General features: G+C 52.3%; 9 protein-coding genes; 5 read left to right on the top strand and 4 right to left on the bottom strand.

Moving 5' to 3' along the window:
- Positions 1 to 394: 394 nt before the first annotated feature.
- RCC_01014 (related to meiotic recombination protein Mre11) lies at positions 395 to 2,817 on the bottom strand (the record flags this gene model as incomplete). XM_023766249.1 has 4 exons in its annotated part: positions 395 to 2,275; positions 2,325 to 2,415; positions 2,465 to 2,747; positions 2,802 to 2,817. The coding sequence occupies 4 exons, from the start codon at positions 2,815 to 2,817 to the stop codon at positions 395 to 397; spliced, it is 2,271 nt and encodes a 756-aa protein (XP_023622017.1).
- Positions 2,818 to 3,130: 313 nt separating this feature from the next.
- RCC_12102 (probable mitochondrial ribosome small subunit component S19) lies at positions 3,131 to 3,574 on the top strand (the record flags this gene model as incomplete). XM_023766248.1 has 4 exons in its annotated part: positions 3,131 to 3,173; positions 3,227 to 3,242; positions 3,298 to 3,477; positions 3,532 to 3,574. 4 exons carry the CDS (start codon positions 3,131 to 3,133, stop codon positions 3,572 to 3,574), a joined length of 282 nt encoding a protein of 93 aa, XP_023622016.1.
- Positions 3,575 to 4,674: 1,100 nt separating this feature from the next.
- Positions 4,675 to 7,989, top strand: RCC_12101 (uncharacterized protein; the record flags this gene model as incomplete). XM_023766247.1 has 2 exons in its annotated part: positions 4,675 to 7,669; positions 7,721 to 7,989. The coding sequence occupies 2 exons, from the start codon at positions 4,675 to 4,677 to the stop codon at positions 7,987 to 7,989; spliced, it is 3,264 nt and encodes a 1,087-aa protein (XP_023622015.1).
- A 936-nt stretch (positions 7,990 to 8,925) lies between these two features.
- Positions 8,926 to 9,802, top strand: RCC_01012 (uncharacterized protein; the record flags this gene model as incomplete). XM_023766246.1 has 2 exons in its annotated part: positions 8,926 to 9,030; positions 9,089 to 9,802. The coding sequence occupies 2 exons, from the start codon at positions 8,926 to 8,928 to the stop codon at positions 9,800 to 9,802; spliced, it is 819 nt and encodes a 272-aa protein (XP_023622014.1).
- Positions 9,803 to 9,859: 57 nt separating this feature from the next.
- On the bottom strand, positions 9,860 to 10,313 carry RCC_12065 (related to Probable tautomerase YrdN; the record flags this gene model as incomplete). XM_023766245.1 has 2 exons in its annotated part: positions 9,860 to 10,126; positions 10,188 to 10,313. The coding sequence occupies 2 exons, from the start codon at positions 10,311 to 10,313 to the stop codon at positions 9,860 to 9,862; spliced, it is 393 nt and encodes a 130-aa protein (XP_023622013.1).
- A 643-nt stretch (positions 10,314 to 10,956) lies between these two features.
- RCC_12064 (uncharacterized protein) lies at positions 10,957 to 11,873 on the bottom strand (the record flags this gene model as incomplete). XM_023766244.1 has 4 exons in its annotated part: positions 10,957 to 11,098; positions 11,158 to 11,225; positions 11,279 to 11,737; positions 11,796 to 11,873. The coding sequence occupies 4 exons, from the start codon at positions 11,871 to 11,873 to the stop codon at positions 10,957 to 10,959; spliced, it is 747 nt and encodes a 248-aa protein (XP_023622012.1).
- Positions 11,874 to 16,378: 4,505 nt separating this feature from the next.
- Positions 16,379 to 17,242, top strand: RCC_12295 (uncharacterized protein; the record flags this gene model as incomplete). The annotated part of the gene is made up of 1 exon (XM_023766243.1): positions 16,379 to 17,242. The coding sequence occupies one exon, from the start codon at positions 16,379 to 16,381 to the stop codon at positions 17,240 to 17,242; it is 864 nt and encodes a 287-aa protein (XP_023622011.1).
- A 734-nt stretch (positions 17,243 to 17,976) lies between these two features.
- RCC_01010 (uncharacterized protein) lies at positions 17,977 to 20,796 on the bottom strand (the record flags this gene model as incomplete). XM_023766242.1 has 2 exons in its annotated part: positions 17,977 to 20,618; positions 20,739 to 20,796. 2 exons carry the CDS (start codon positions 20,794 to 20,796, stop codon positions 17,977 to 17,979), a joined length of 2,700 nt encoding a protein of 899 aa, XP_023622010.1.
- Positions 20,797 to 21,513: 717 nt separating this feature from the next.
- Positions 21,514 to 22,002, top strand: RCC_12294 (probable mitochondrial F1F0 ATP synthase subunit Atp18; the record flags this gene model as incomplete). XM_023766241.1 has 4 exons in its annotated part: positions 21,514 to 21,553; positions 21,623 to 21,652; positions 21,811 to 21,861; positions 21,938 to 22,002. 4 exons carry the CDS (start codon positions 21,514 to 21,516, stop codon positions 22,000 to 22,002), a joined length of 186 nt encoding a protein of 61 aa, XP_023622009.1.
- Between the last annotated feature and the right edge of the window lie 1,453 nt (positions 22,003 to 23,455).

The following is a 23,455-nucleotide window of genomic DNA, read 5'->3' as shown; positions in this document are numbered from 1 at the left end:
CCATGTCGCCAGTCCAGACAAAGGTGGTTGCAGAGTCCACGTTCTTGCCAAGGCGGTCTAGTGCTTCAAGTCATTCACTTCCCCAATAGTGAGTTTGGGAGTCAAAGGCTGCATGTTGAACGACAGGGACACACCCACGCCTATCAACGCGGAGGGAAGGCGATGGACACGATGTATAGGTCGGAAATATCTGCCAGTCTGGAATTCATATAGAATCGGCCACAAACTCGCCGTTCCATCGCATCTTACCCATTCGTGTTTATCCGCTCGCCGCCAATACCCATGTGGCCCACGCTCATCAGCAAAGCGACCCATGCAGCGCCTACGCTATCCCACRCTAAAGTAAAGCAAGCTCATTCGTTCATGTACACTCTTGAAGTCTTTCACAATCGCTTCAGCGCCTCCCCGTCCTACGTTGCGCAGCCGGTGGAGGCTCGAAAGCATCATCGTCGCTGATCTCATCATCTTCAGGCTCTTGCATTCGGCTCGGAGGCGCGGCCTTGGTTCTGGCGGTTGACCTCGCAGTGCTGCTATTTGCTTGACTTTGACTCGCGAAGGAAAGAGTGCCCTGAGTGGCGCTACGTCCAGATGCTGCACCGCCTCTGCCGCGAGTTGACTTGGCAGCTGTCTTGGCAGGTGCCTTTGCAGGAGGTTTTCTGGCGGGCTTCACAAACAATGCCTGACTGTCGTCGTCGTCGTCATCATCCAGCATGATGACATCTTGGTCGTCATCCTCATCTTCCTCATCATCCTCGTCGTCGTAGTTTTGTGTCTTTTTCTTGCCACGTKCGGCAGGCTTAGCAGCGGTCTTCTTTGCTGCAGGAGCTTTCTTCGTAGCAGGAGCTTTGCGAGAAGTCCCAGCCGCCGCTTTCCCACCACGGCCACCACGACTGCCGCGACCTCTAGCGGGTCTAGTGCCTGAAGCGACGCTCATATCATCACCGTCGTCATCTTTCTCGCCGTCTTCCACGACCAAAACGGAACGGAGGCTGTCCTCCCAAGCCATACCTTCAATGTCACTGTCCCAATCGTCAGGCTTGGGCTTCACGTTGCCTCTCTTCCGCCGGATTCTAAACTCGCCACTAGCGTGTTGTTCCTCCATCCGAAGGCGGTGGTTCTCGATGATTTCCAACATTTTGTCCTCGTCGATCACACTCTCATCGCCCCCATCACCTCCATCGTCGGCGTCCACCATCAAGTTGGCTTGTTGATTGTTCAGACTCTCGTAGAGGAACTCTTCCATGGCGTGCTTGTCGTCTTTGTCCACGAATTGGCCAACGGCGTCGCTGAAGCTGTTCTGTGGTAATATGACAAGCGACTGAGCCGCGAGGAATTCCTTGACAAGCTTGTCGACCTTGAAGCTGTCAAGGGATAGATCCTGTATGTCGGGCATATCTGGCTGGATTTTGGTTGTACTATGCACAACACGCTTCTTGTGGAACTGGACGACGTCTGTGGAGTTGGCTACTCTGCCTTGGAATCGATTGGAGAATCGCTGAGGATTCTCAATTTCATATCTGCCACCTTCTGGTGGGGTGGTTTCCACACGTAGACGCACAAGCGGTAGTGGTGGTCCGTCGTCTTCGTCCATTTCCTCGTCAGCGTCCTCATGCAGTTCCTGCCAGCTCTGATTCGCCTCCGCGATGAGCTCATCCACGACATTCATGAGGAATTGCGTGATTCTGCTTTTGTTTTCACTCTCATGGGCAAGATCTTTCAGCTCTCGGAACTCCCTCAAGGTAATTTCTCTTGTGACAAAAGGTCGCACAGACTTCAAGCGAATGGGTTCGCTTGTAAACTCTTTGCCGGTAACACTGATGATCGAAATGTGTTTTGGCTCGGCCTCTCCCTTGACAAGCGAGGTGGCCACAGAAGACCCGGGCTGCATCACCTTGAATCCCAACTCCGCATTAGTCACAGGATCGATTTTACATTCGTGCTCGTGCCCCCAGACGATGAGATCCATGAAGCTCGGGAGGAAGTGCTCGGGCAAGTAGTTGGTCTCCGTGTAGGCATGGTGATTCTGGTGGACGCTCATGAGGTTGAAGAACTCGCCGGATTGGACGCTCGGCTGGAAGAACTTGACATTGCCGTCGCGAAATGTTCGAAACAAACGCTCGTCGCGCACATTGCTCATGCCGTAAAGCGCGAGCTTCGTCTGTCCCTTCTGGAGCAACACCGGCTTGATGTGGATGTTGTCGGATTCTGGAGTACGACCGTAGTAGTTGAGCAGACCAGACATGGCCAGTAGATCGAGTGCAGCCAAGTGGCCCTCCTGTAAGATGTCAGTAGTGTGATAGCGTTGAATGTGATATGTTATATACCCCTGAAGGATCATCGTGGTTGCCATGGATCGAGAACACTGGGATTGCCACATTGATGTCTAGATCGTCGTAGTTGACATGATTGAAGGCGCTGCGGCACGTTAGTTGATAAAGTCGACGAGTCAAGCAGTGGAGCTCACCCAGCGAAGTGCTCGCTCCCATCACTCAGCATCTGCAGCTCGCAAGGCTTATCCCCTAAGCAATTGGCACGAAGACTTCGCATGACCTGGTACATGGACTTTCGGGACGGCTTATTCTCATGGAAGAGATCGCCGGCTAGGAGGACCATGTCCACATCACGCTCTTTGGCAGTGGTCATGATCTCGTCAAATGCCTTCCAACTGTCGTCTCCACGGATTGGATCGCGCTCGCCATAGCCGACGTGGTTGTCTGTTGCGATCAAGATACGTATTGTATCTTCAGCTTCTGATATGTTAGTCCATTTGACATGAATGTGGCGTACATGTTGAGACTCACCTGGAGGGGCAGGCATGATGTCGATTGAGACTTGTCAACGATGGAAGAGTGGGGTGATCGGACGTATCGATGCGTACATGAGGCAAAAGAAAGCAAGGTGCTTACGTTTGAGCACCTCGATAAATGATGATTTCAGGCAACCGCTGGCAAACTTCCGAGTTGCACGCACGAAGGACGCGAGACGTTCTGAAGACGCGCCGGACGATCAGTGTCCCACGACATTTGTACGCTAAGACAGATTGTCAGCGGCAGCTCCCGTCTCGCGCCTTCCTCCGTGAACGACATCACCGGCGCATCGAGAAGGCGAATTATCAGCACAGTGCGATGCGATGAGAGTTTCAAACGCGCTGTTCGCACGTTCGGTGTGGAAAGGTGATGGCCCGCCCTCAAATATGATGATGAGGCCTATGCTGACTTTACTATAGGCCCACACATCGTCCCGTTCGTCCCGCCCAATGCGTTTTCACCACTCGACGACCACTGACGATCTATGAAGGCTCCCGATAGTACGACCCAAGGCTGGCGAGAGAACACCTCCGATCAAGACGCAGGCGCGGAGTGCCACCATCCTWCCAAATTTCGTCGGGCTTGTCTTTCAAATATACAATGGCAAGGTGTATAACAGCCTGCAGATAACAGAGGATATGGTCGGACACAAGTTGGGAGAGTTTTCAGCGTGAGTGATTGGTAGTAGATTGGTGCGTCGAAATATACCTGACAGGCTTTGCAGGACACGGAAGCGGTTCACGTACAAGCAGACGAAGAACAAATGAGCGGGCAGATCGAGGATTGTCGCAACAATATACAGTCAGTCAGCTGGCAGAATACCGAACCCTGGGAGAAGACACGCAAGTTCTGCGGCTTACCTGAACTTTCAGCGATGGATCCAGTTGCTAGGGATCGATGGCACGGGTGCGTCGATATGGTGCTTTTTGGCCCCAGCGGCGGTCGGTGGACGCTCTGATTTTCTGAGGGAATGATCCGTTGCGATTTCCCATGTAGAACCGCGGACACTGCGCAACAGGCTATAGCAACCTGCAGCAAAGCCCACAAGCACAGCCGCAAATTTGGTCATTCTGGTGAGCGAAGCTTCCATCATTTCCTTGTATAGTCAGTCTCCTGGAGAAGTTTCTCCACGTGGTATGTCCAGTCTTTGCCAGTAGGAACGCCAGCGGCTTTCCGCCTAGCACTCAGAGCCTCTCTTTCCCCCTCCAGCTCTCAGGCGTTCCTTTCTTGTTAGTTGGGACCTGTGCCTCGAGATCTCCTGCGCTCTCCATCGTCCAGTCTCGTTCCAATCAACACTCAACTACGCACTCACTTGGCTTTTGTCTTCGCGCTTCAAACCCATTCGCAATACCGCCATTGCCAACGTCTTCATAAAAGTCAATTGCCATCCAACGGTGCCTCTGACTGAGATTCCCAACACCCAACCGCTGCGATCTGGCGGAAGGCCTTTGGTGGATACCACTGGTGAGTTCCACCCGCTCCTTCGGGTCCCAGGTTAAACTTTGAATGTTACTGATATGAGCGTCTCCCAACCTCAGCGCGCTGTCGATTTCGATTGTMAGACATGGCACCGGCCGTCGACCTTGCCGCCAATACCACAAGACACAAGACGTCCAGACGAGTCTACTCCGCCGAAGAACTCCAGCGGCTTCGGAGCGCTCAATCTCAGCCGAAGCTCCGAGAAGCGATTGAAAAGCATGACAGTGAAGATGCGGAGATTGTAAAGGGTACGTCTGCCGTTTGTCCCGCCCTGCCGTCACCGTCCTTGGCGGCCATCACATCATCCACCCCACACATAAATCCCACCAGTCCTGCCTCCATTCATCCGACTACACTGTTTGACGTATTCACTCTGGCATCACTCAACATGACCGCGGAACCATGGCGTCCGCAAATCTCCCACATCATGACCGATACAACACACCCATTTCTTCGACCAGACCCGTGGGCCGCAGACCGCGAGAGAGCCCGCGTTGAACATCTTGGCGGTGCTGACGTGCGTGCAGAGCATGTCCTCCGTGGTTCAAAGTCGTTCACAGCACGCTCATTTCGATCGCGTCCTTCCGCTCACAGTCTGCGGGTTCCTTCCAGTCGATCCAACAACGAGAATCTGTCGATCGATACCAACGCTTCAGAGACACTGCCGCAACCGGGATACACTCGAATTGTCCCACTCGCTACCAACACCCTCCAAGTTCTTGGAGAGATCGCACCCAACAATCAGATGCTTCGCACAGGCCCACTCCTCGACAAATTGCGTCCTTCACCCACTCCATCTCTGAAGCGGAAGAAGGCAGAGGCCATCGTCAAAGCTCATGGCTCGCCCACCCATATTCGTGTCACCGCAGGCGGACGGATTGTCCCATCGGAACAGTCTCCTCTGTGCTACCCACGTTACGGGTACAGTGCGATCAATCTCAACGGCGGGCTCATCAAATTCGCTCCCAACGTTCAGGCTGGGCAGCCACAGTGGACCAAGGCCACCGAAAATGGTTTCGTGGCCCAAGATGAGCACGGGAACCTCTCCCAGATCGTCAATGGCGCTATTCTGCCACTACATGAAGTCGACGGCGCTCTGCGTTTGTACATGCCAGCACCAAATCTCAAAATTTCGATCAACGGTCCGCAGCGMAACACTTCCAAGCCTCCAACCAGTACTGCCCTGGAACACCATGCTGGCAAACAACAGGATGCTTCACAGAGCAATGCTGTGCCGGTGCCGGAGATCTCTGTCGATGCTCAAATTCAGGCGCTCGATGTCGAGTACTCGAAGCTCGAGCGTGAACTCAAGGAACTTAACAAGGCCGAAGTCATTCACGGCCGCGCGATGAGTAGGGCAGCCAAAGAAGCCTTATTTGCTCAGCGACGCAGTTTGGTGGCCGGTCTGGACAAACTGCGCAAGGGAATCAAGGCGCTCAAGAACCAGCCTCCACCAAACGCTCCCACGTCACCGCGTGCCATGATTGGTCGCCATCAGATGTCGCCGTCTCGGAACCGCCTACCATCGTTCTTGCAGATGCAGCAGGCGAGCGGCATGGTCGCACATCACGTACATCAGAGTATCAACTACCAGACCCTACCACCACCGGCCTCTTTCGGCAGCCAGTATGGTATTCCTGCACCAACCGACGAGTCATATGCCGGCCACTCCTGGGCCGTTCCACCTCCTGGTGTCTTCGCACCGCGATCCTTTGATGGCTCGTTCTCGGTGTATCCGCAGCCGAATACCGCAGGACTGAGCCTCCAGCCGCCAATAGCGCCACCTGTCACGGAGAGCATCGTACCGCAGAGCGACGGTGCAAGATCTCTCAGCGACTTACCGGTCGCTTCACCCCACCGCTCTCGCGCCGTGTCCATCAAAGTGCCGGAGGTCAAGCCTCCGACCAACGTGAAGTCGAACCTCAATCCCATGAGTCCTGTCTACAAACCTGGCTTCGGACCTTCTCGAAACGTGATCGCCACCGAGGATAGAACGGCGCAAAGTGGGCAAACTTCTGTTGGCCCCACCCAATCGGCACCACAACAGCCATCGGGCGGTTCCAACGACAACAACCTCGTAGCAACAGCTTCTCCGGAGACTACCTTCAACATCAGTCCTTCGAAGACGAGCGGTCACCTTCGCAGTTCAAGCATATCCAGCTTTGAGACAGCGGATTTCTTTCCGACCAACCCTCGCGAGTACTCGACTCGCCAGCATGACTACCCAATCAGAGGTAGTATGTCAGAGGACAAGACTAGCCGTCAACAAACTCAGACTTCGGATTCCAACGAGGATCTTCCCATCACTCCTGAGCAGGATCAGAACACCGATCAAGGCAGGTTCAGAGCGACAGCTGCACCTCCGGGGACACCCGTACTCGACACCCAGGGTCGCCCATCCATGCCAGTGAAGGTCGATGGTTATCGCGAGGAACACAACGTCAGCCCAAAGAACAAGCGTGAGTGGCTCTTTGTTGCAGAGGATCCTAGCGAYCCTACGAACAAGGCTCTTCCATCGTCGTCGCCAATGAAGGGTCAGCCTTCGTTGGAAGCGGTCAAGCGAATTCCTTCCAACAACACACTCGACTTTTCTCAGAAGCCTCGCGAGTGGATTGAAGGCTTTCAAGCTGGTCTTCACCGCCGATCTATCGGTTCCGATTGCAATGGTAAGTTCATTGATGGATACTGTTCTGGTCTGCTACGATCGAAACCAAAAGGCGCTGGGCCAGCTTCTGTTGCTCCATCGACTGGCAGCCCCATGAAGACGATATCTCGCCGTCCAAGCCCAGCCCTGGTGTCTCGTTCGTCGAGCCATCTGCAGCTGGTCGAGCAGGCACCTCCTACCACTCGCCCTCCATTCGAGACTGCTATGCACAGCATGGACTGCCTGAAGCAAGCCGTGTCGGCACCTCGGAATGAAAATGCAATTCTGATGCCTACTCCCGATGGACCCCACATTACGGAGACGGCGCCCAGCCATCATCACAGCTCCGCTGCGCAGGCCAACATCCTTTCCGGGTTCCCCTTCCCGAAGCGTACCTCGTCCGTCATCAAGCAACATCGCATCTTGTCAGAAGGCAGCACGCCTCAGGAGATGGGCAAGTTCCAAGACCCTCGACGTGTGACTGATTTGTCTGGATCATACTTGGGACCCACTACATTGGATCGCTTCAGCAATCAGCCCGCATCACCGGCTCTGAGTACCATGAGCGTGACTTCTGGTAGCGAATCGAACAACTCCCACCGTGTCATGAGCTTGTCCGGCATTGACTCCAATCTCACTCGCCAGTGGCCATCTTCACGTATGATCACACCCATTGGCAGCTCAGTCGCCCAGGCCGCTGGCTTCGCGACTGGATATTTCGCCAGCGCTCAATTCGATGGTACGAATGATCAATGTACTCCCGCGCACTCACAGCTGATGGTGGCCACAGGCGCCCCTCAACTTCAGCGTGCGACCTCCATCGTCAGTGCCGGGGTTCCACGTCCACGTACCGGTCGGTTCCGCGAAGGATCCACTGATGAGGATGCACTTCCACTGTTGTCTCCCTCAGGCTCGCCTCCAGAGACATCACCGGATCAGACGCCGCGCGGCAGGAAGAAGGATTCGAGCCCAGTGAAAGGCACATCGCCGGCCAAGGCGAAGTTTGAACACATCGCCGAAAAGGTTGGCATCAAAGTTGCGGCCACCTCTTCGACCTAGAAGGTCAATGAGGGTGGTGGTGAGCCCGGCAGTCCGCCTGGAAAGCGTCGATGGCGAGACGTTTGGCGCAAAGGCGGCAAAGAAGACGGTGGTACCTGATCCGCAACATCTGAAGACCCGCATACACTGGATACATACTACAGCGCAGGCCCACCAGATTGAACGAAGGACCAGGATACATCGCAAATATCACTGCCTGCTTGGTTATGGAAGGTGAAACCTTTTCATCATCTTTGGCTTTCCACACACGCACCCTTGCCCGGGAGAATGTCGACAAACAGCTCATCTCGAACACAAGTGCAGTACTAGCATCGATAACGTCCTTGGATTCCGAACATTTCTTCCCAGTCGAAAGACCTTCAACGATTACCAACAATATCAATACACCACGGCGCTTGTCATACACATTTGAGATAACCGGGAGGCTTTCGGTGTCTGCGCTCCATATGGACTGGACTGGAGTTACATGGGCATGATGGATTATTGAGTATCTTACAAGCTTCACCGAAGAGTGGGCGATGGAAGATGTGTAGTGGAGGATGCTTTTATGCTTTCTGTTTGTTTTATGCTGCTGCATGTTGCCAGCTTTCATGGAAAATATCAGACTATGGTGAACACAGGTAGAATTGTATGGAATTTTGATTGCAAGATGCTCTGCTTCGCGACGCTCTCTGTCGCTGTCACGGTTCACTCCACTTCGTGATATCAACCTTGGAAGTCACCATTGATTGCAAGGCCCATCCTCGGCAGCCGACCTGCATGTGAGTGACCGACATCGGGGAGGAGCTTCATGAGTGAGGGGCAGATTAGATGATCTGATAACATCACATGTGCCTCTTCTAAGGTTGCCATCGTTATCACAATCTCCCTTTTTTTTTTCTTCGTTCAAATGCAGAGTTGGTAGCTTGCAGTGTGTCTTGAGGGCCCACGATCATCATGCAGACCGTTCAAGCGCGAACGAATGGCTTCGAGACGTTGCCGTGTGAGCTTCGATTGCAGATCCTCGAGCATGTCTTTGCGGACAACCTAGATCACAGTGTGGTAAGTAGATTGTGTTTTCAAGAGGGAAGCAGGACCTGACATGCTGCCACTGATACAGTTCAATGGCCATGGAATGTCAACCGGACTCTTGTTGGACGACAAGTACATGGCTCACCACCATCTTCAACCGCTGTTGACCTGTCGACAAATGTATCAAGATGCCAGTCTGTTGGCAATGAGCCGGACGAACTTTGTGGTTTCCAACTTATTCTTCCGAGTCCCCGAGAGACTGGCCAGGTTACATGTCAAGCAAATCGAGGCCCTCCGTTCGATTGCCTTTGTTGCAGATGCGAGACATTTCCGCGAGTTGATTGCCTGGAATGGTTCTCCATTTGGGATGCCGGGTTTACAACTCGAGACGCTTACGATTATTCTCCATCGTTCGAGTTTCTGGCATTACCTCTTTGATTTCACGGCCGATGTCGTCAAATTATTGCGAAATCTCAAGGGGATACGAAAGTTTGTGTTTGTGAGAAATGGTGCTCGCGTCAAGGGGAGTTTCAAGACTTGGTGTAATCGATTGGTGGGGTTGATTATGAAGATTGATCATCAGGAACGATATATGAAATCTGTGCCGTGTTTGGAGATGACTTGGTGGGAATGGAGGTTTGATGATGTTGCTCAGAGTTTATGTTTGGAAGCTCGTGCTGCGAGGCCGTTGGTGGATGAGGAGACGTATTTTCAGCAGATGATGCCTTTGATGGAGGCTTTGAGGGTTAGTGTTGAGGATGAGGAGTGGAATCCGGATCCGAGGGCGCATAATGGTACTTGAGAGGTTTGAATTGGCTTCTGAGGTTGTACTATCGCTGGTAAGAATCTGTTGTGGTTTCTATAGGTCTCCTGTGAGGAACTGCGCTTGACCGTTGCCGAAACTCCAGTCTTCTTTCTCGTTCCTGCTGATGGTGATGATCAAGTCATTGCCATTTACACCGCACTGGGCTTTGAGCTGCTCTGCCAACGCTGCGTAGAGTGCTTGTTTGGTCTTTGCATCTCTACCTTGCTGGAACACTTGGATGAAAACCAGCTTGTCGGTCCTTTCGAATCCAAGATTGGTATCTTCACAAATGAGTTCGCCCGGCTCGTGTTGGGTGATGATCTTTAGAGCAAACAGTCAGCTTGGTCAAGTAAATAGGATATGGCGATGAACCGTTACATACCTGATATCGATCTTTCGGAGGAGCGTTGAAATGTTTCAGGCTKCATTCTTGAACCACGTCTGCCAGTTTTCGCGTCTCTTCTTTGCTTCGAACGCCTCGGATCGTGTGTATTTGGAAGTATGGCATCGTGAATGATATTGGAGCAATGTACAAGATCGAATGTTGCTGAAGTGCAGTTCCTTATGTACGCTTGATACTAGCCTAAGCGGCGGCAGGATGAAGTCATCCATTGCTTTGCGAGCTAGAGCCAAAAGCTTCCTAGGTCCTGGTGATGATATACGGAAGAATGCGGAAGGGCTGTTGAGATGGTTCTCGTCAAATTAGTCTCCGTTATGAGTGATCTGCCTTGCCATGTCGTCCTGGCTCGAACGTTGTCCTACAACTCATWGACCTTSTGCAGGTAGAACTGCTGATAATTCTTGAGAGCTAATCATTCCGATGCCKCGAGAGCAAAAACCATCGCCATCGACGCTGGTTTGTTATCAGCACAGGTTGTATCTGATCGCAGAGCAGCACGGAAGCATTTGCTGTATAGCCAAAGATCTCGCGTGCGGACGAGATGCACAGAAACACTACGAGACTGAAGAGTCTAGAATCATTCATCATCTCGATTCCGTATGTAGCTTCTGTCAACACGCGAATAGTGACTGAACACTGGGATATCCTCCTCTCCACGGCCCTGGTCACCGGCCTCTCGAACCGCTAATGTGCGAGGCAAAAAGAAAAATCATCAAAAGAAAACGGCCAAAGTCCATACTGGCCAGTGTCGTTATAGTAGAAGAACCATCCAGAAAGCCATCATCGCTGTGATGAGAACTGTTGATGCTCCGTATGTTATCGMTGCACCGGTTGATGCAGTCAATGCCTCGCTAGTGAAAATACTTTGGAAGGTGATGTCTGTGCTGTTGTAGCTATCCACGATGATGATTAGCTGATGAAGAGGCTGAGAAGGTTGCAGGATGGTACATACCAGTTTTGTGGAGTTACTGTCAGGTTTTCGGGCATGTCTTCGGGCTCTACAAGTTCAACATCCACACACTACAAGGCATAGTCAGTAGCCATCGCACCTCGCCTGATTGGAAAGAACGTACGCTGTATAATGCCGCACCGTGCTGTGCTGTCTCAATGACCTGAATGGTGATCAAGTCGCCAGCACCGAGCGACATGTTGGCCGGCATGCGCACTTGCGGTAGACACACTTGTCCAGGGTAATATGAGTTGCTTGGACCCAGAAGTTGGAATGGGGGTACGACCGGGTGGCTGTAGTTTGGTGGGGCTTTCATTCCTTGCTCTTGTATTCCAATGTTGACATATATCAACGCCTTTGAGTGACCAGGAAACCATCCAGGCTGGAAGCTGAGCGCTCCACCTCCTAGTGGCCATTTTGTCCGATTCACGTTTGCGCCTTGTGCCATTCCTCCACAGGGGTACATCCATTGCATGCCGTATGGATATGTGACCGTCCCATTCTCCATTACATTGATGCCCATTGCTTCTGGGTCATCTTGTGGTAGCGTTCCGTTGGTGTGTAGGTTATCTCCTCGCCATCCCTTGGAGATTCATGTCAGCCCATGCCGGAGGAATTTGGTTTTGCGGATATAGCCATACCGGATATGTTAGAACCAAGTGAGCCGATGCGCTCATACATGCCGTCGCGACGGCGTATAATCTGAGGAACCCGTACATCCTGCTGCAGCTGTATCGCGTTACGCGACAGCGTGGGTCACTCTGCAATGCTCAAGCACGACAAGCGAAGATTTCTGGTATAGTGGCAATGGCCCGGCCTTCGGTATGATTCTTCTTGGCAAGCAGCAAGGCTATGAAGAAACGAGGACAATGATGAGACAGACAGATGTAGCAGAACAAGTCTCAAGAGATGCAGTGACACGCTACGAAAGCTGCGCGACGAGATGGAACTTCCTGGGCAAACTCGCCTAAGATGGTGGACACCACAGCACTTAAAAGGAAGCTTAGCGCTCATGTTCCTAACCATGTGCTGCAGGAAGTAGTCCCTGCTTGTTGACGTGACTTGGCACCGAGATGCGCTGTGACTGGAGCTGACCGGGCGAAGTCTGGACACATGTGGGATGATGGTGCAGAGTGCATGATGGCAAAATAGCGACTGCGGCCTGTGATTTGTGCGAGGGGGATTGTAAGCGCCCGGGTCGAGGTGCAAGAGTGGAGTGGGACGCTGTGACACGAAACTCTTTTCTCGCGGGCCGGCGGGATGTCCGTTCCGCCAATCAGAAGAGGGTGATGAGCATCAACTCTCCCGGTCCTCTCCAGTCTTTGACGTCCATCAAGATATCAATCCCCATGTGCCGACAGGTCCATTCGATGGGTGTAAGTTCTGGTGTATGGTGATGTGATGGATGAGAGGTGAGGTCAGCGGTACAATATTCTCAGCCCCTGACAGCGAATTGGAGCTGAGCGGACAACGTCAGCGTCAGCACACCATTCTTTCTCACACAGCCTCGTGTACGAACCTGCAGCGGCATGCTCGCCTAAGCCCATATAACAGAAATACTCGACGAGCTGACATGATGGACAGCAACACCTCGTATTGGGACGAATTMGTGATTGGAAGTCCCCATTGAAAAGGCAGTGAAGCGAGGCGACCCCTTTCGCTTTCAAACCATCATCAAGACTTTAAGACCAAGCAACCTATGACTTGCGACCCTTCTGCACCGTCATCGCTGAGGCCGACGTGTAGCGGCTGGCTTGAGGGCGGTTGTGGTGGTTTGCTCCCCTTTCGTATGCTTCCTACTCTTCTCTCATACATGCCTTGTCTCGATGCCTGTAAAACATTCAAATATTCAATGCAATCAATGCAATGAGTGCAATAAATGCAATCAATCCATTGAAGTCTTTCATATGGCACATGCGGATCGGATTCCCTGAACGTTGTATTCCTAGGCCGTGAAGGAGATCTGTTTTTGGCCTCGGCCTCCGGCCACTCCGTATGAGAGCATCCGCTCAGCAAGACCTCAGCCTCTCACAGCCTTGGAGTACTGTCTCATCGTGTGTGACTCACAGCATATGTCTGATATTATCGGGGATTATCAACAAGCAACCACAATGCTTTCGCCGCATACTTGACTGCATTATCAGTCTTCGTGGCATCAATTTTCCGACCCTTGGCTTTCTTTCCAGGCTTCCTACTCTCTCCCTCCAATCCGTTTCCTACTTTTCCCTCTTATCGCACCAATCCAATCGTCTCCCTTTCATGCTTAAGGTACGCTCAGCCTTATCGGCATCTTTACTTCCCCTTTTCGTGGGATTTCGTTCTACCTTTTCCTTCATCTTTTCTCGCTCCTTCTCGACTTTGGCGATGCAGCTTTTCTAGTAATGCTGAGACCTCGAAGGTGAAGAGCTTTCATTACCGTCGGGAGCCACTCAGGGGCAGAATCTGGACCGTTGAAATTTTTCCGAGCGCCTTGTCTTTACTTTTAATCGCCTTCACCTTAGTCTTCTTCAAATTACCTCCCAGCCTGCAGGTTGCAACTTGCACTCAACCCTCTCGTAGGGAGGAAGATGTCTTTAATCGCTTTATTCAAGCTTACCGCAACACGGACGTCCAATTGCATATACGATAGGCTCAGGCCCACTCCTGCATGAGCGTAATCCTGCAGCTGAAGATGCGAGTCTTTACTTTGGGCAGCGTGGCATCTAGTATCAGCGTAAAGAGTCCGGTTATGGGTCATTGAGTATGAATTCTGTGAGTTAGCCGACTAGACAAGCTGAATAGGGTCCTTGATGGCCGGCGGCCTAAGACGGTATTGAATGTCATCGTAGATGTTTGCGTATACCCGAGAATCCCGAGGCCGCAACAGCATGTCACGAAATTGTTCATGCTGCTTTTGATACCCAGGGTCTTGAGCTCAAAAACGCAGAAGTCAAATAACAAGATAACAGGCGAGAATCGCTTGCTTGGACTTTGTTGTTGGTGGAAATATTCCCAGATCCTTGGTTTCAGCACATTGAGATGCTCTTCAGCGTCCTCGCTATGATGTTGAATCACATACAACAGCGTCTGTGGTTGGTGTTTGATTCGATCATCGATGCAGTCGTAGATGTCGGTGCATCTGTATGAGTCTAGCACCGAGTGTGTGTTGGTGGCAAGTGCTTGAAGTGTATCTGAATGGATGTGAAGTTCATTTTTACAGCATCGAACCAAGTCGCAACCATCGACCTTGATAAAGGATCGCAGAAGAGATGGTGGCACAGAGCGAGAGCCACAGTACCGATTCGAGGGTCCGCAGTAAAAGCATCCGTTTTGTGGAATGATCCAAGTCGGCAATTTTGAGTCATTTCCTCAGCGTCGCAACATGATCAGAGCGACAGGATTATGGCAGAACTGTGGGTTCCCCCGTTAGGTAAGGAGACTTGAACGGCTGCGACCGGCGAACGATCACGCTCCCCAAACCTGTAATCCCACTGACGATATCTTGGATACGGTCAGCGTCGTAGTGTAGCATCATGCTCATGACGATCGCTGCGTCGGCTCTGACTTTGCTCAGGGCACAGCAAAGTGGGCTCAATTGCCTAGAGCAATATGACGGGGCAAGCGTAGATCAAGTCGTAGCGAAGTGCTCCGCACCGAGACAACAAGGAGTGGATCTCTAGGATCCCCGCTCACTATCAGGTCGTTTTCCAAGGAAGAGGCATGTTGAAAGACTCGTAAAAATTGCAGATCCTGAGTCTATCGGATTCCTCCTTACGAGGCCGCATGCATCTTCTTCTTCTAGGTCTCCTCGAATCTTTTCCGCGTTCTTTGGCTAACGTGTGCGTGCCTGATGTGTATATGTCGCGGAGTTTCCCGATCATGAACTCTACCTAGTGAGATTTGCGGCACAGCATACCAGGTATCTCCGGCCGTTCAAGCGGGGCAGGGGTAACAGACAGTGGAAACTGATAGCAAGCGATGAGGCACAGCAAGCTGGCTGTGAGAGTGCGGGAAATAGTTATGTGTGATGAGTGCTAGGGATCGACGAGCGCGGTAGGGGAGGTCACCAAGTCAAAAGTCAAAGTCGCCAAGCCTTCCGGGGTCGGCAAGTTTGAAGTGAAAGGAAGGAAGGTGAAGGTGAAGACGGAGACTTTCATCCTTTGATCCTCGACATATGTACGTCGCCATGAACGAGATGACTGACCATCATCCTTCAAGGCAGTTCTACCACGCAGCTTGCCGAAGCCACACTCAAGTACCGGTGATCAGAGGAAGAAGCAGAAGCAAAAGGAGCGCGAGGGAGCTGTCCTTTGAATCCTTGCAGATCTTCGCCGACCGGGCGCTTCGCTGCCTTCAACCCGAGGCGCTGGGACCAGTCAGATTTCACCTCGACCTCACCTCCTCGCGTGGCACCAACACCCACCCTTGCCACTTTCACTCAAGCCTCGCAGATGTCACGATTGCGGCGTCTCTACCTTTGGCCTGATTTGCCAAACTATCCAACCTGTGAACTCTTTCTTGCTCACAACGCACTTCCRTATTGTCCAATAGTATACTCAGCAGACGGCGATCACCAACAGACATCCTTCTGAAAGCATAAAATGCTTCTTCGACATGCAGGGATGATCACCTTGAACAAGAAGGAGCTGAGCTTGTTGTTGCTTGACGGCCATGACCTTAGCGTGGCGTGTTGGCTTCATTCTGCTTACATCCCTGCTATCTCCAGTACATACTGTAAGAAGGTTTTTGGGTGCTGTGCCATGAAAGGTCGCGTGCGCTTCGGGAGGATTCCCTCCAAGGAAGGCGTTCGGCTGAGCAGCAGCAGATATCGGTTCGGTTTTCTTGTTCTTCTCCTCTGTCGTTTGTGCTTCGCCTAGTAAGTGGGGTTCTCCAACTCCACCGGCCTCTTTTGCTTTGCCGCATCGGCTGATTTCTTCCATATCTCTTTTGCAGTTGACGTTGGGATTGCTCTCGCGGACATGTTACCACAAGCATAGCCAGACCAGGGATCTGCGTTGGCCAGCAAAAACCCAACACTTACAGGCCCAGGACTTGTTCATCAAGACTTTCGATAGCGTGCTTGTGGAGCTGCAGGCAGCTGCAAAAGCCAAATCTCTGTCGATCAAACTGCGCCGCATACCTCTGCATCTCCTCATCATAAGAGGGTACTTCTTTCGGACCGACGACCGTTTCCTGTGGTCTGTGTGGATCAGACCGTTTCCACTGCATCCATCTGACAGCTGCCATGGAACGTTCTGCTTCTGACTCATCTAATGAAAGACATGTTCCACGTGGTTATGAAGATACATTAACCCCAATACCACCATGGGAACGGAGGAATATGGCGAGGGTACCGTACATGAGTGCCAACTCTCAGCCACTCAATCCTACAGAACGCCAGGCCTTGCAATCTCTATGGGCGACAAATGAAGAAAGGCATTCAAATCCGACAAGACCTGGACTTGGACCTTATGGCCACAGATCCTTTGACCAGGGCTATCCTCTATCACATCAAGACCGACACGTTTATCAAGACAGAGAAGCAGAATCAAGAGCGCAGACTCCCCAAACGGCACCTCTCTTCACTTGTCCGCGAGATCCACCATCCATCCCAGGGAGAGGAGGAGGGGCAAGATCCCATCGATCACATACCGTCCCTCCACCCGCCCGAAATCCCCCACCATTCACCACAATGCCGCCAACTCCCCCACCGGAGAAAACCTCCAATAACAATCTCTCCCGCTCATCCACGAAATCTTCTTCTTCTACGAGGACAAGCACCACCAGGTCCATCTCCATCTCTTCTTCTGCTTCTCCAGGCCCTTCCCCCCGAATACGACAATCCATGATTCCTTCTTTACCGGGGACGATGTCTGCTAGGGAGAGCATTGCTGTTGTTCCTGCAATCAAAGTAGAGAAATGGAAGCAGCGAGAGGAACGAGAGGGAACTGAGGAATGGCCGAAGAAGAACAAAGTCATCGAAACAAGACCTCCTCCTCCTCTGGGAAAAAGATTCAAATCCGCCTTCAAGGATCTCTTCAAAAGGGAACCGGTTGATGAGAGTTTATATGAGAGGATTGATGTTGATCGGCATTGGACGGATGAATGACTGACTTCCAATATCGATGAAGGAAGTTTTTTCCAATAGGGCTTGGGAAGGAAAGGAGAGGAAAGGAAAGGTCTACAGGAAGGAAGTTTTCTCAACGAAATTAGATTCGGACAAGAAGATGGGAGAAATCACTGCAAGTAATGGGGAGGATATTGGGGATATGTGTATGTATCTGTGTGTATGTCGGTGTGTATAAGAGAGAGAGGGAGAGGAAGAGAGTTCACATCAACAATGTTCAGCGATGGATAACTTATATCAAAGTCATGATAGTGCTTTCAATTTATTTCCAGACGTGGATTCGAGAACTGAACTGAAGTGCTGCTCTTGGAAGTAAATAATTCATTGATTTACTTTGCTTCCATCATCATCTTCTCCTCATTCCACCCCTTTCTCATTCCTACCTATAGCATTATCTATTACGAACATGATGTTCTTTATATGCATCCTTCCTCTCCTTCTTCTCTTACTTCTTTCATCTTGTTCATTCATGTTCATGCTCATGCTCATGCTCCGTTCAAATCCCCAATGCACAGAATCTTCCATGCATGTTCTTCCTTTCTTCATATTCACATCCCATCCCGCTCATCATACATACAATACAATGCATGTGCATGCAGTGTCATCCAATCGCTCATGATGCACCCAAAACCCAGAACCCCCAAGCGCCATCGCTAATTCGACCCAGCAGTGAAAAACCAAACAATCTCAGACTCTTCTTCATCTTCATCATGATATCACCCCCTCCACCGATCCAATCCCACCCACCCGCTCCTCCCATCCCGTCCAGTCCACCTCCCAACTCCATACCTCACCCCCTGAGCAGTAGTCACATCCCCACTCCCTCTCTTACTCTCCACCCCATCAACCCTCTCGACCCTCGGCGCTCTGCCGGCAAGTAATCTCGTGACGAGATCTGTCCTTCCCATCGGCGCTCGAAAGGCAACATCGTCCAGAATCTGACTCTCCATGACCAACTCTCGGATTCCCGCAAAGGTATTCACATGCTCTGGAAGGAGATGCGCGGAATGTCGGAGAGAAGCAGGTTGCCAGCTGCAAAAGATCCACCCGAGAGCGAAGATTACCACGAACACGGTCAGRGCGTAGAAGCCTGGCAAGTGGGTGGAGACACCGACTCGTTGAACTCCAATGTAGAATTCCGCCCACCAGATTCCGCTGGCGAGGATCGGAAGAGCGCCGGCGACGAGGGTGATGAAACTTGTGATTGCTGCGCGATAGTGCTGATTCACCATGGCAGAGATGGTGACGAGGATGGGCATGTCTGCGGAGTAGGACACCAAGAGGGTTCGCTCCGCGATATCGCCGACTTCTTCCGTCCGGCCGCTTTTGCTGGTGAGGGTGGTCTTGGTGGTCTTGGTGAGGGAGGCATACGGAGCCAACAAACGTGTGGCAAAGTCCAAGTCCATCCATCCGAGCAGGCAGATCATTGCCAAGAGGGTCGGCAGGAACGAAWAGAGGAAGTTTGTCCCGCTGAAGCCGAATGTCGAGACTGCTGAAGGGACGAGAGGGGCAAAAGGGTTGCGGAGGGAGGTTGTAGGGAGGTAGGCGACGATGAGGAAAGCGAGAAGGAGGACCAGAGCAACCACAGGCCACAAGAGTGCCCAGAAGGGAGTCAAGAACCAGGGGATCGGGGTGGATTGGTGGGCAGGGGTGGTGGAGGAAGATGCAGGTCGAGTGCCTTTGGGGAGGAAGGCTTCCTTGGAGAGACGCTCTCCTCCCGCTTCGAGATCGGCGTCGGGGTTGGAATAGCGCTTTTCGGTGATTCTCCCCGCCTCGATACCGTAGCTACGTGCGGGCTTATTCTCGATCCCCCAGGTGTGGAAGATGTCGGTGGGTCGGTGGACAGATTGCCAATGGCCGAGCTTCGGGACATTCTCGCCTGGTGCGTCGTCGAGAGCGTTGCTGCGTTCCAGCAAAACAATCATGTCTGCCAAATTGCGGGGATCCCACTTCAATCCGGTCGTGGCGTGTCGAAGATTGATTGTCAGGGCGATGAGAGCAATGGCAAGGAGGATGTAGAGAGCAATGACGGTCCAAATGACACCTTGCACTGCAATCCATTGCCATTGGCCTTGACCATCTTGGTAGACGTTGAAGGCGCTTCCCAGAAGAGGAATGGTGAAGATCTGCGCCCATGCCAGGAGGAGGAAGACTGCGATGACGGGCTGACCAGCCCGGAAATGGCCAAGAAAAGGCAGGAAGAAACTCGTCGGCTGCAGCGGGAGAGTCTGTCCCGCTCTTCTCAACTCCGGGGAGGAAGCGTTGGACATGGCGATGAAAGGAGCGATCCTGTAGACGGCGGTGATGATTTGCACAAGGCCAAACCAGAGGAGGATTCCCAGCAGAGCGGGAATGTATTGGAAGAGGACATATCTTCCATCCCCGAAGGCACCGTAGCGGAGGAGGCCCGTGTTGATGCGACTCCACACCGCAGCCAAGACGAGGCAGGCAATGTACAGGATGAGGGATGCGAGGAACATGGACAAGTACAGCGGTCGTAATGTGCCCGGGATGAAGTCGGTGTGTCTCGAATGTGCAGCGGGAATGAACAGGTTGGGCCCCGATTGAGCGGCCAGATCCCTCTCCGACTGTGGATGCAAGACGGCGGACAAACGATGGGGATTCCGTGCGGGAGCGACCTGAGTCAAGGAGAGGGAATGTGGTCGGGGGGTATCGAAGTGCTCCTCCTGCGACACCGTCTCATAGCGGTGTTGGGGTTGCAGAGCCGCCGGCCAGGGAATGTTGATGGGGGTGGCTTCTTGTCGGTAGATGGTGGGAGGGTCTTGGATGGGATAATGTCGGCTCCCTCGCACCTCCTCATCTCGCGTGAGTTGGTCGAGGGCAAAGTGAATGTAGGGCGTGTCATCCAGGCCGGGAGTTGGGGCGTTGGATTCGCGGTCCATGTCTTTGGCGGCCGAACTCTGGGCGTGGGTGGGAGAGATGCGGTCCATGTCTGCCATGACGCCCGGCACGGGTTTTCGTTGGATGCCGCTATGTCGTTGTTGTTGATGTTGTGAGGGGAGGGGTTCTTGAGGGAGGTCTTGGGTGTTGCTGGATCGACGCTTGCCCTCACCTCTCATGGGCGTTTTTCGGRAGGGTGCGTCTTCTTCGACACGCACACCGGCATGCTGGGATTGTGGTTGAAGGGGTGCGGGGAGAAGTTCTCGCGACTGGAGGGGAGTTCGGTATCGTGAGGGTGGAGTCGAGTATCGAACGATGTTGGGGGGAGGAAGAGCGGAACCCAGCAAGTCGGCGCTGCGGGTGGAGTTGTTGGAGGAGGAGAGGGAGTAGTACGACTCCGAGGCGGAAATGGAGAGTTGCGAGGGTCGGGTGCGAATGACGACCGAGGGATTGGAGACTGGAGGAAGGAAGGGTGTCAGCTTGAACACTGCAGGGACGACGGGTCATGCATGCATATACATGCATCGTTGGGATGGAAACGATGCATTCATCATTGAATATCCCCAAAGAGACTCACCATTCGTTTGTCGGAGAACCCAAGCTTCGGAATGCGGTGTGGGGATGTTGTTGGCCATTGAAGGAAGATGTATCAATCAATCAATGAATATATCAATCAAGCATTGACATGTGAACAACCAAAGATGGGATGTTCGGTAGCAATCGATTTACCCGTCCAACGAACCAACGCACGTGGACTGTTCCCACGCGTCGGGTATTCCAGACGAGAYGATAGGAATGAAGAAAGGTGGATGTGGATGGATGGACGGATGGTGGATGTTGCAAAATGTCTCACCGACGTCTACATGTACCGTACACTACCAAGCGCGTGGGATGCGATGCGTTGGAGTTGTGGCTGGGACGGGCGCAAAATGGCGGGGATGGCTGGGAATTCGCATCAATTGGCGACAAACGACGAACGCCGTGCATGACTTTGCGCCGCGGAGATGAGAATGAGATAGATAGATGGGATAGACGGAAGACATGACGGAATATTGAAGATGGATACTTAGGTTGCTGGTGGTGAAGATGTAGCATCGTGGCACAGAAGATGCAGGTTTGCGATGTGCACCAGCTGGTTTTGCGACGAGAAAGACTGGAGAATTAGCGTGAGTTAGGGTTAGGGCTAGGGTTACTGCGAGTCGGGCAAAGATTTCCGTCCCGTCGCTCGCTCGGTAGTCCGGCCGGCATCAAGCGCGAACCTCACTTCACATCCATCTCCGCGCTATTGAGTGGAAGACAGAACAGACACTGAAGCTACCTTTCCCTTCATATCCCCCATCACATCACCCAAAATGTCTGGTCTCCTCGGAAAGAAGTTCCCCGCGCCCATTGGTGAGTGCACTCCTTCCAATTTAATGCCGACCACCTCCCCGCGCCGAGACTGACGCTCATCTCCTACAGCGAAGCCAATGTGGCCATTCTACACCGCCGGTATGCCTGTCCGAATCATCCCATCATGACCTACGAAGAGCGGGGAGATTATAAAAAAGAGGGGGCAGTGCGGAAGACAGTATGCGATGTTGGGATACTGGGATATTGGAGGAAAGAGGACAGGAATTGGCAGCGCTGACACCATTTCTCCACCACAGGAATCATCATTGCATACGGCATCAGCTCCTTTGCCGGTGTTCTGGCCAACAGTACGTGCATGTCCCGGAGATGAACATATTGGGGAAACTTCGAAGGATGGGATGACTGACACGAACATGTCCACAGCCGACGAGTACAAGAACGACCCCAGAAACCCCAACATCAACAAGGCGCCCAAGAAGGACCACTAGATTCGTGGGAGGATGAGTGGAGAGGATGCGAGTGGAGCGAGGATGAAGGAAGGATAGACCGACGAGGAGCGAGCAAGCAGATGAATTAGGAAAGACTCTGCTTTGTACAAATCACCAACATCCGTGAAAGCATCCCCCGAATCTCTCGTTGCATGACATGCACTCCACCATTCCATGCTCCATGCTCGCAGAAGAGTAGCGCCATGTTGACCAGAACCAGAGCGGGGAATGTTGAGGAGGAGGCCATGTCACGTGATACCCACGATTCATCTCCACTTTCCGATGACTTCCTTGTCAATATCTCAGCCAATGCTCGATAGGTATCACCACCATCATCAGCTTCCTACTTCTCTTCCATTCCCCTCTTTATGCCGAAGAGATTACTCCAAGAAGAAGTAGAAGCTAGGTCCCAACGGAGGAAACACGGCGGCGCACCTCTTCGGATGGCAATCCCACGGCTCATCACCCACCTCAACCATGGATTTGCTTCTCACCTTCTTGTCACTTGGTGTTGTAAAGTATTGTCAAGCCCCACCATTTCTTCCCTCCCTGCTTACCTTACACTCGGACCCGACACACAAGCTGTGTCGAACAAGCAATTCGTTTCTACCCAACAGTCTCGGTTTCAGAGTCGGAGTTTCTTCCACCGTTCCTTCCGCACTACTCTCCGCTCTAATCGATCTTTCTCCACACAATCCATGCATGATTACCATCATCTTCTGCTTTAAAAGTCGCTCCTCTTCCTCCGCTTCTTCTTCCGTCTACCCTCCACCCTCCACCCTCCACCCTCCACCCTCCACCAAAGAAATCACCATCGTCATCAACATGTCCGCCTCCCCTTCCAATCACCCAAGTTCTCCCGTGCATGATTCGCCCAACTAACCACTCTCTACCCATCCAGGAAACCCTCATCACCTCTCATCGCCGCCCTTTTCGGCGTTGCTGCGGTGATTGCATCACCAATTCTCCCCACACACAAGAAGGAAGTCAGTACCGAACATTCCCTCAAGGCATACACTTCCACAACACGGCTGAAATGAAATGAATTGACCACTGATACCATCCATCTCCTCCTTCTAGTGTGAAGAAATGCTGTCCTGCTTTAAAGATCCTCCTGCAACGACTCCTCCCTCCACTACGACATGAAGGGTGGAGGAGAGAAAAGGAGGGGTGGGGAAAGGTATTTGTTGATTCTTTTTCGATGGGAATACATTGTTGTTGGTGGTTCGGGCTGGAGCTAAGTGAGTGGGTCGGGGAACAAATAATGGAATTCTCATCTAGCGTGGACAAGGAGGTATTGGCTTCTCCACTCCTCGAGAAGCCAACACCTCCTTGCACACGTTACAATCTACCTACTAATAGCATGTCCCGAGTTGTCATCAGGGAATGAAAATGGCCTCTAAGGTATACTTGGAACACGCGAGAAAGAAGAATTACCGGATTCGGGGTTTGA

This window comes from Ramularia collo-cygni (genome assembly GCF_900074925.1).
Source record: "Ramularia collo-cygni strain URUG2 genome assembly, contig: RCC_scaffold01, whole genome shotgun sequence".
In the NCBI taxonomy this organism is placed as follows: Eukaryota; Fungi; Ascomycota; class Dothideomycetes; order Mycosphaerellales; family Mycosphaerellaceae; genus Ramularia; species Ramularia collo-cygni.
This window is presented reverse-complemented; position numbering and strand designations above follow the sequence as displayed.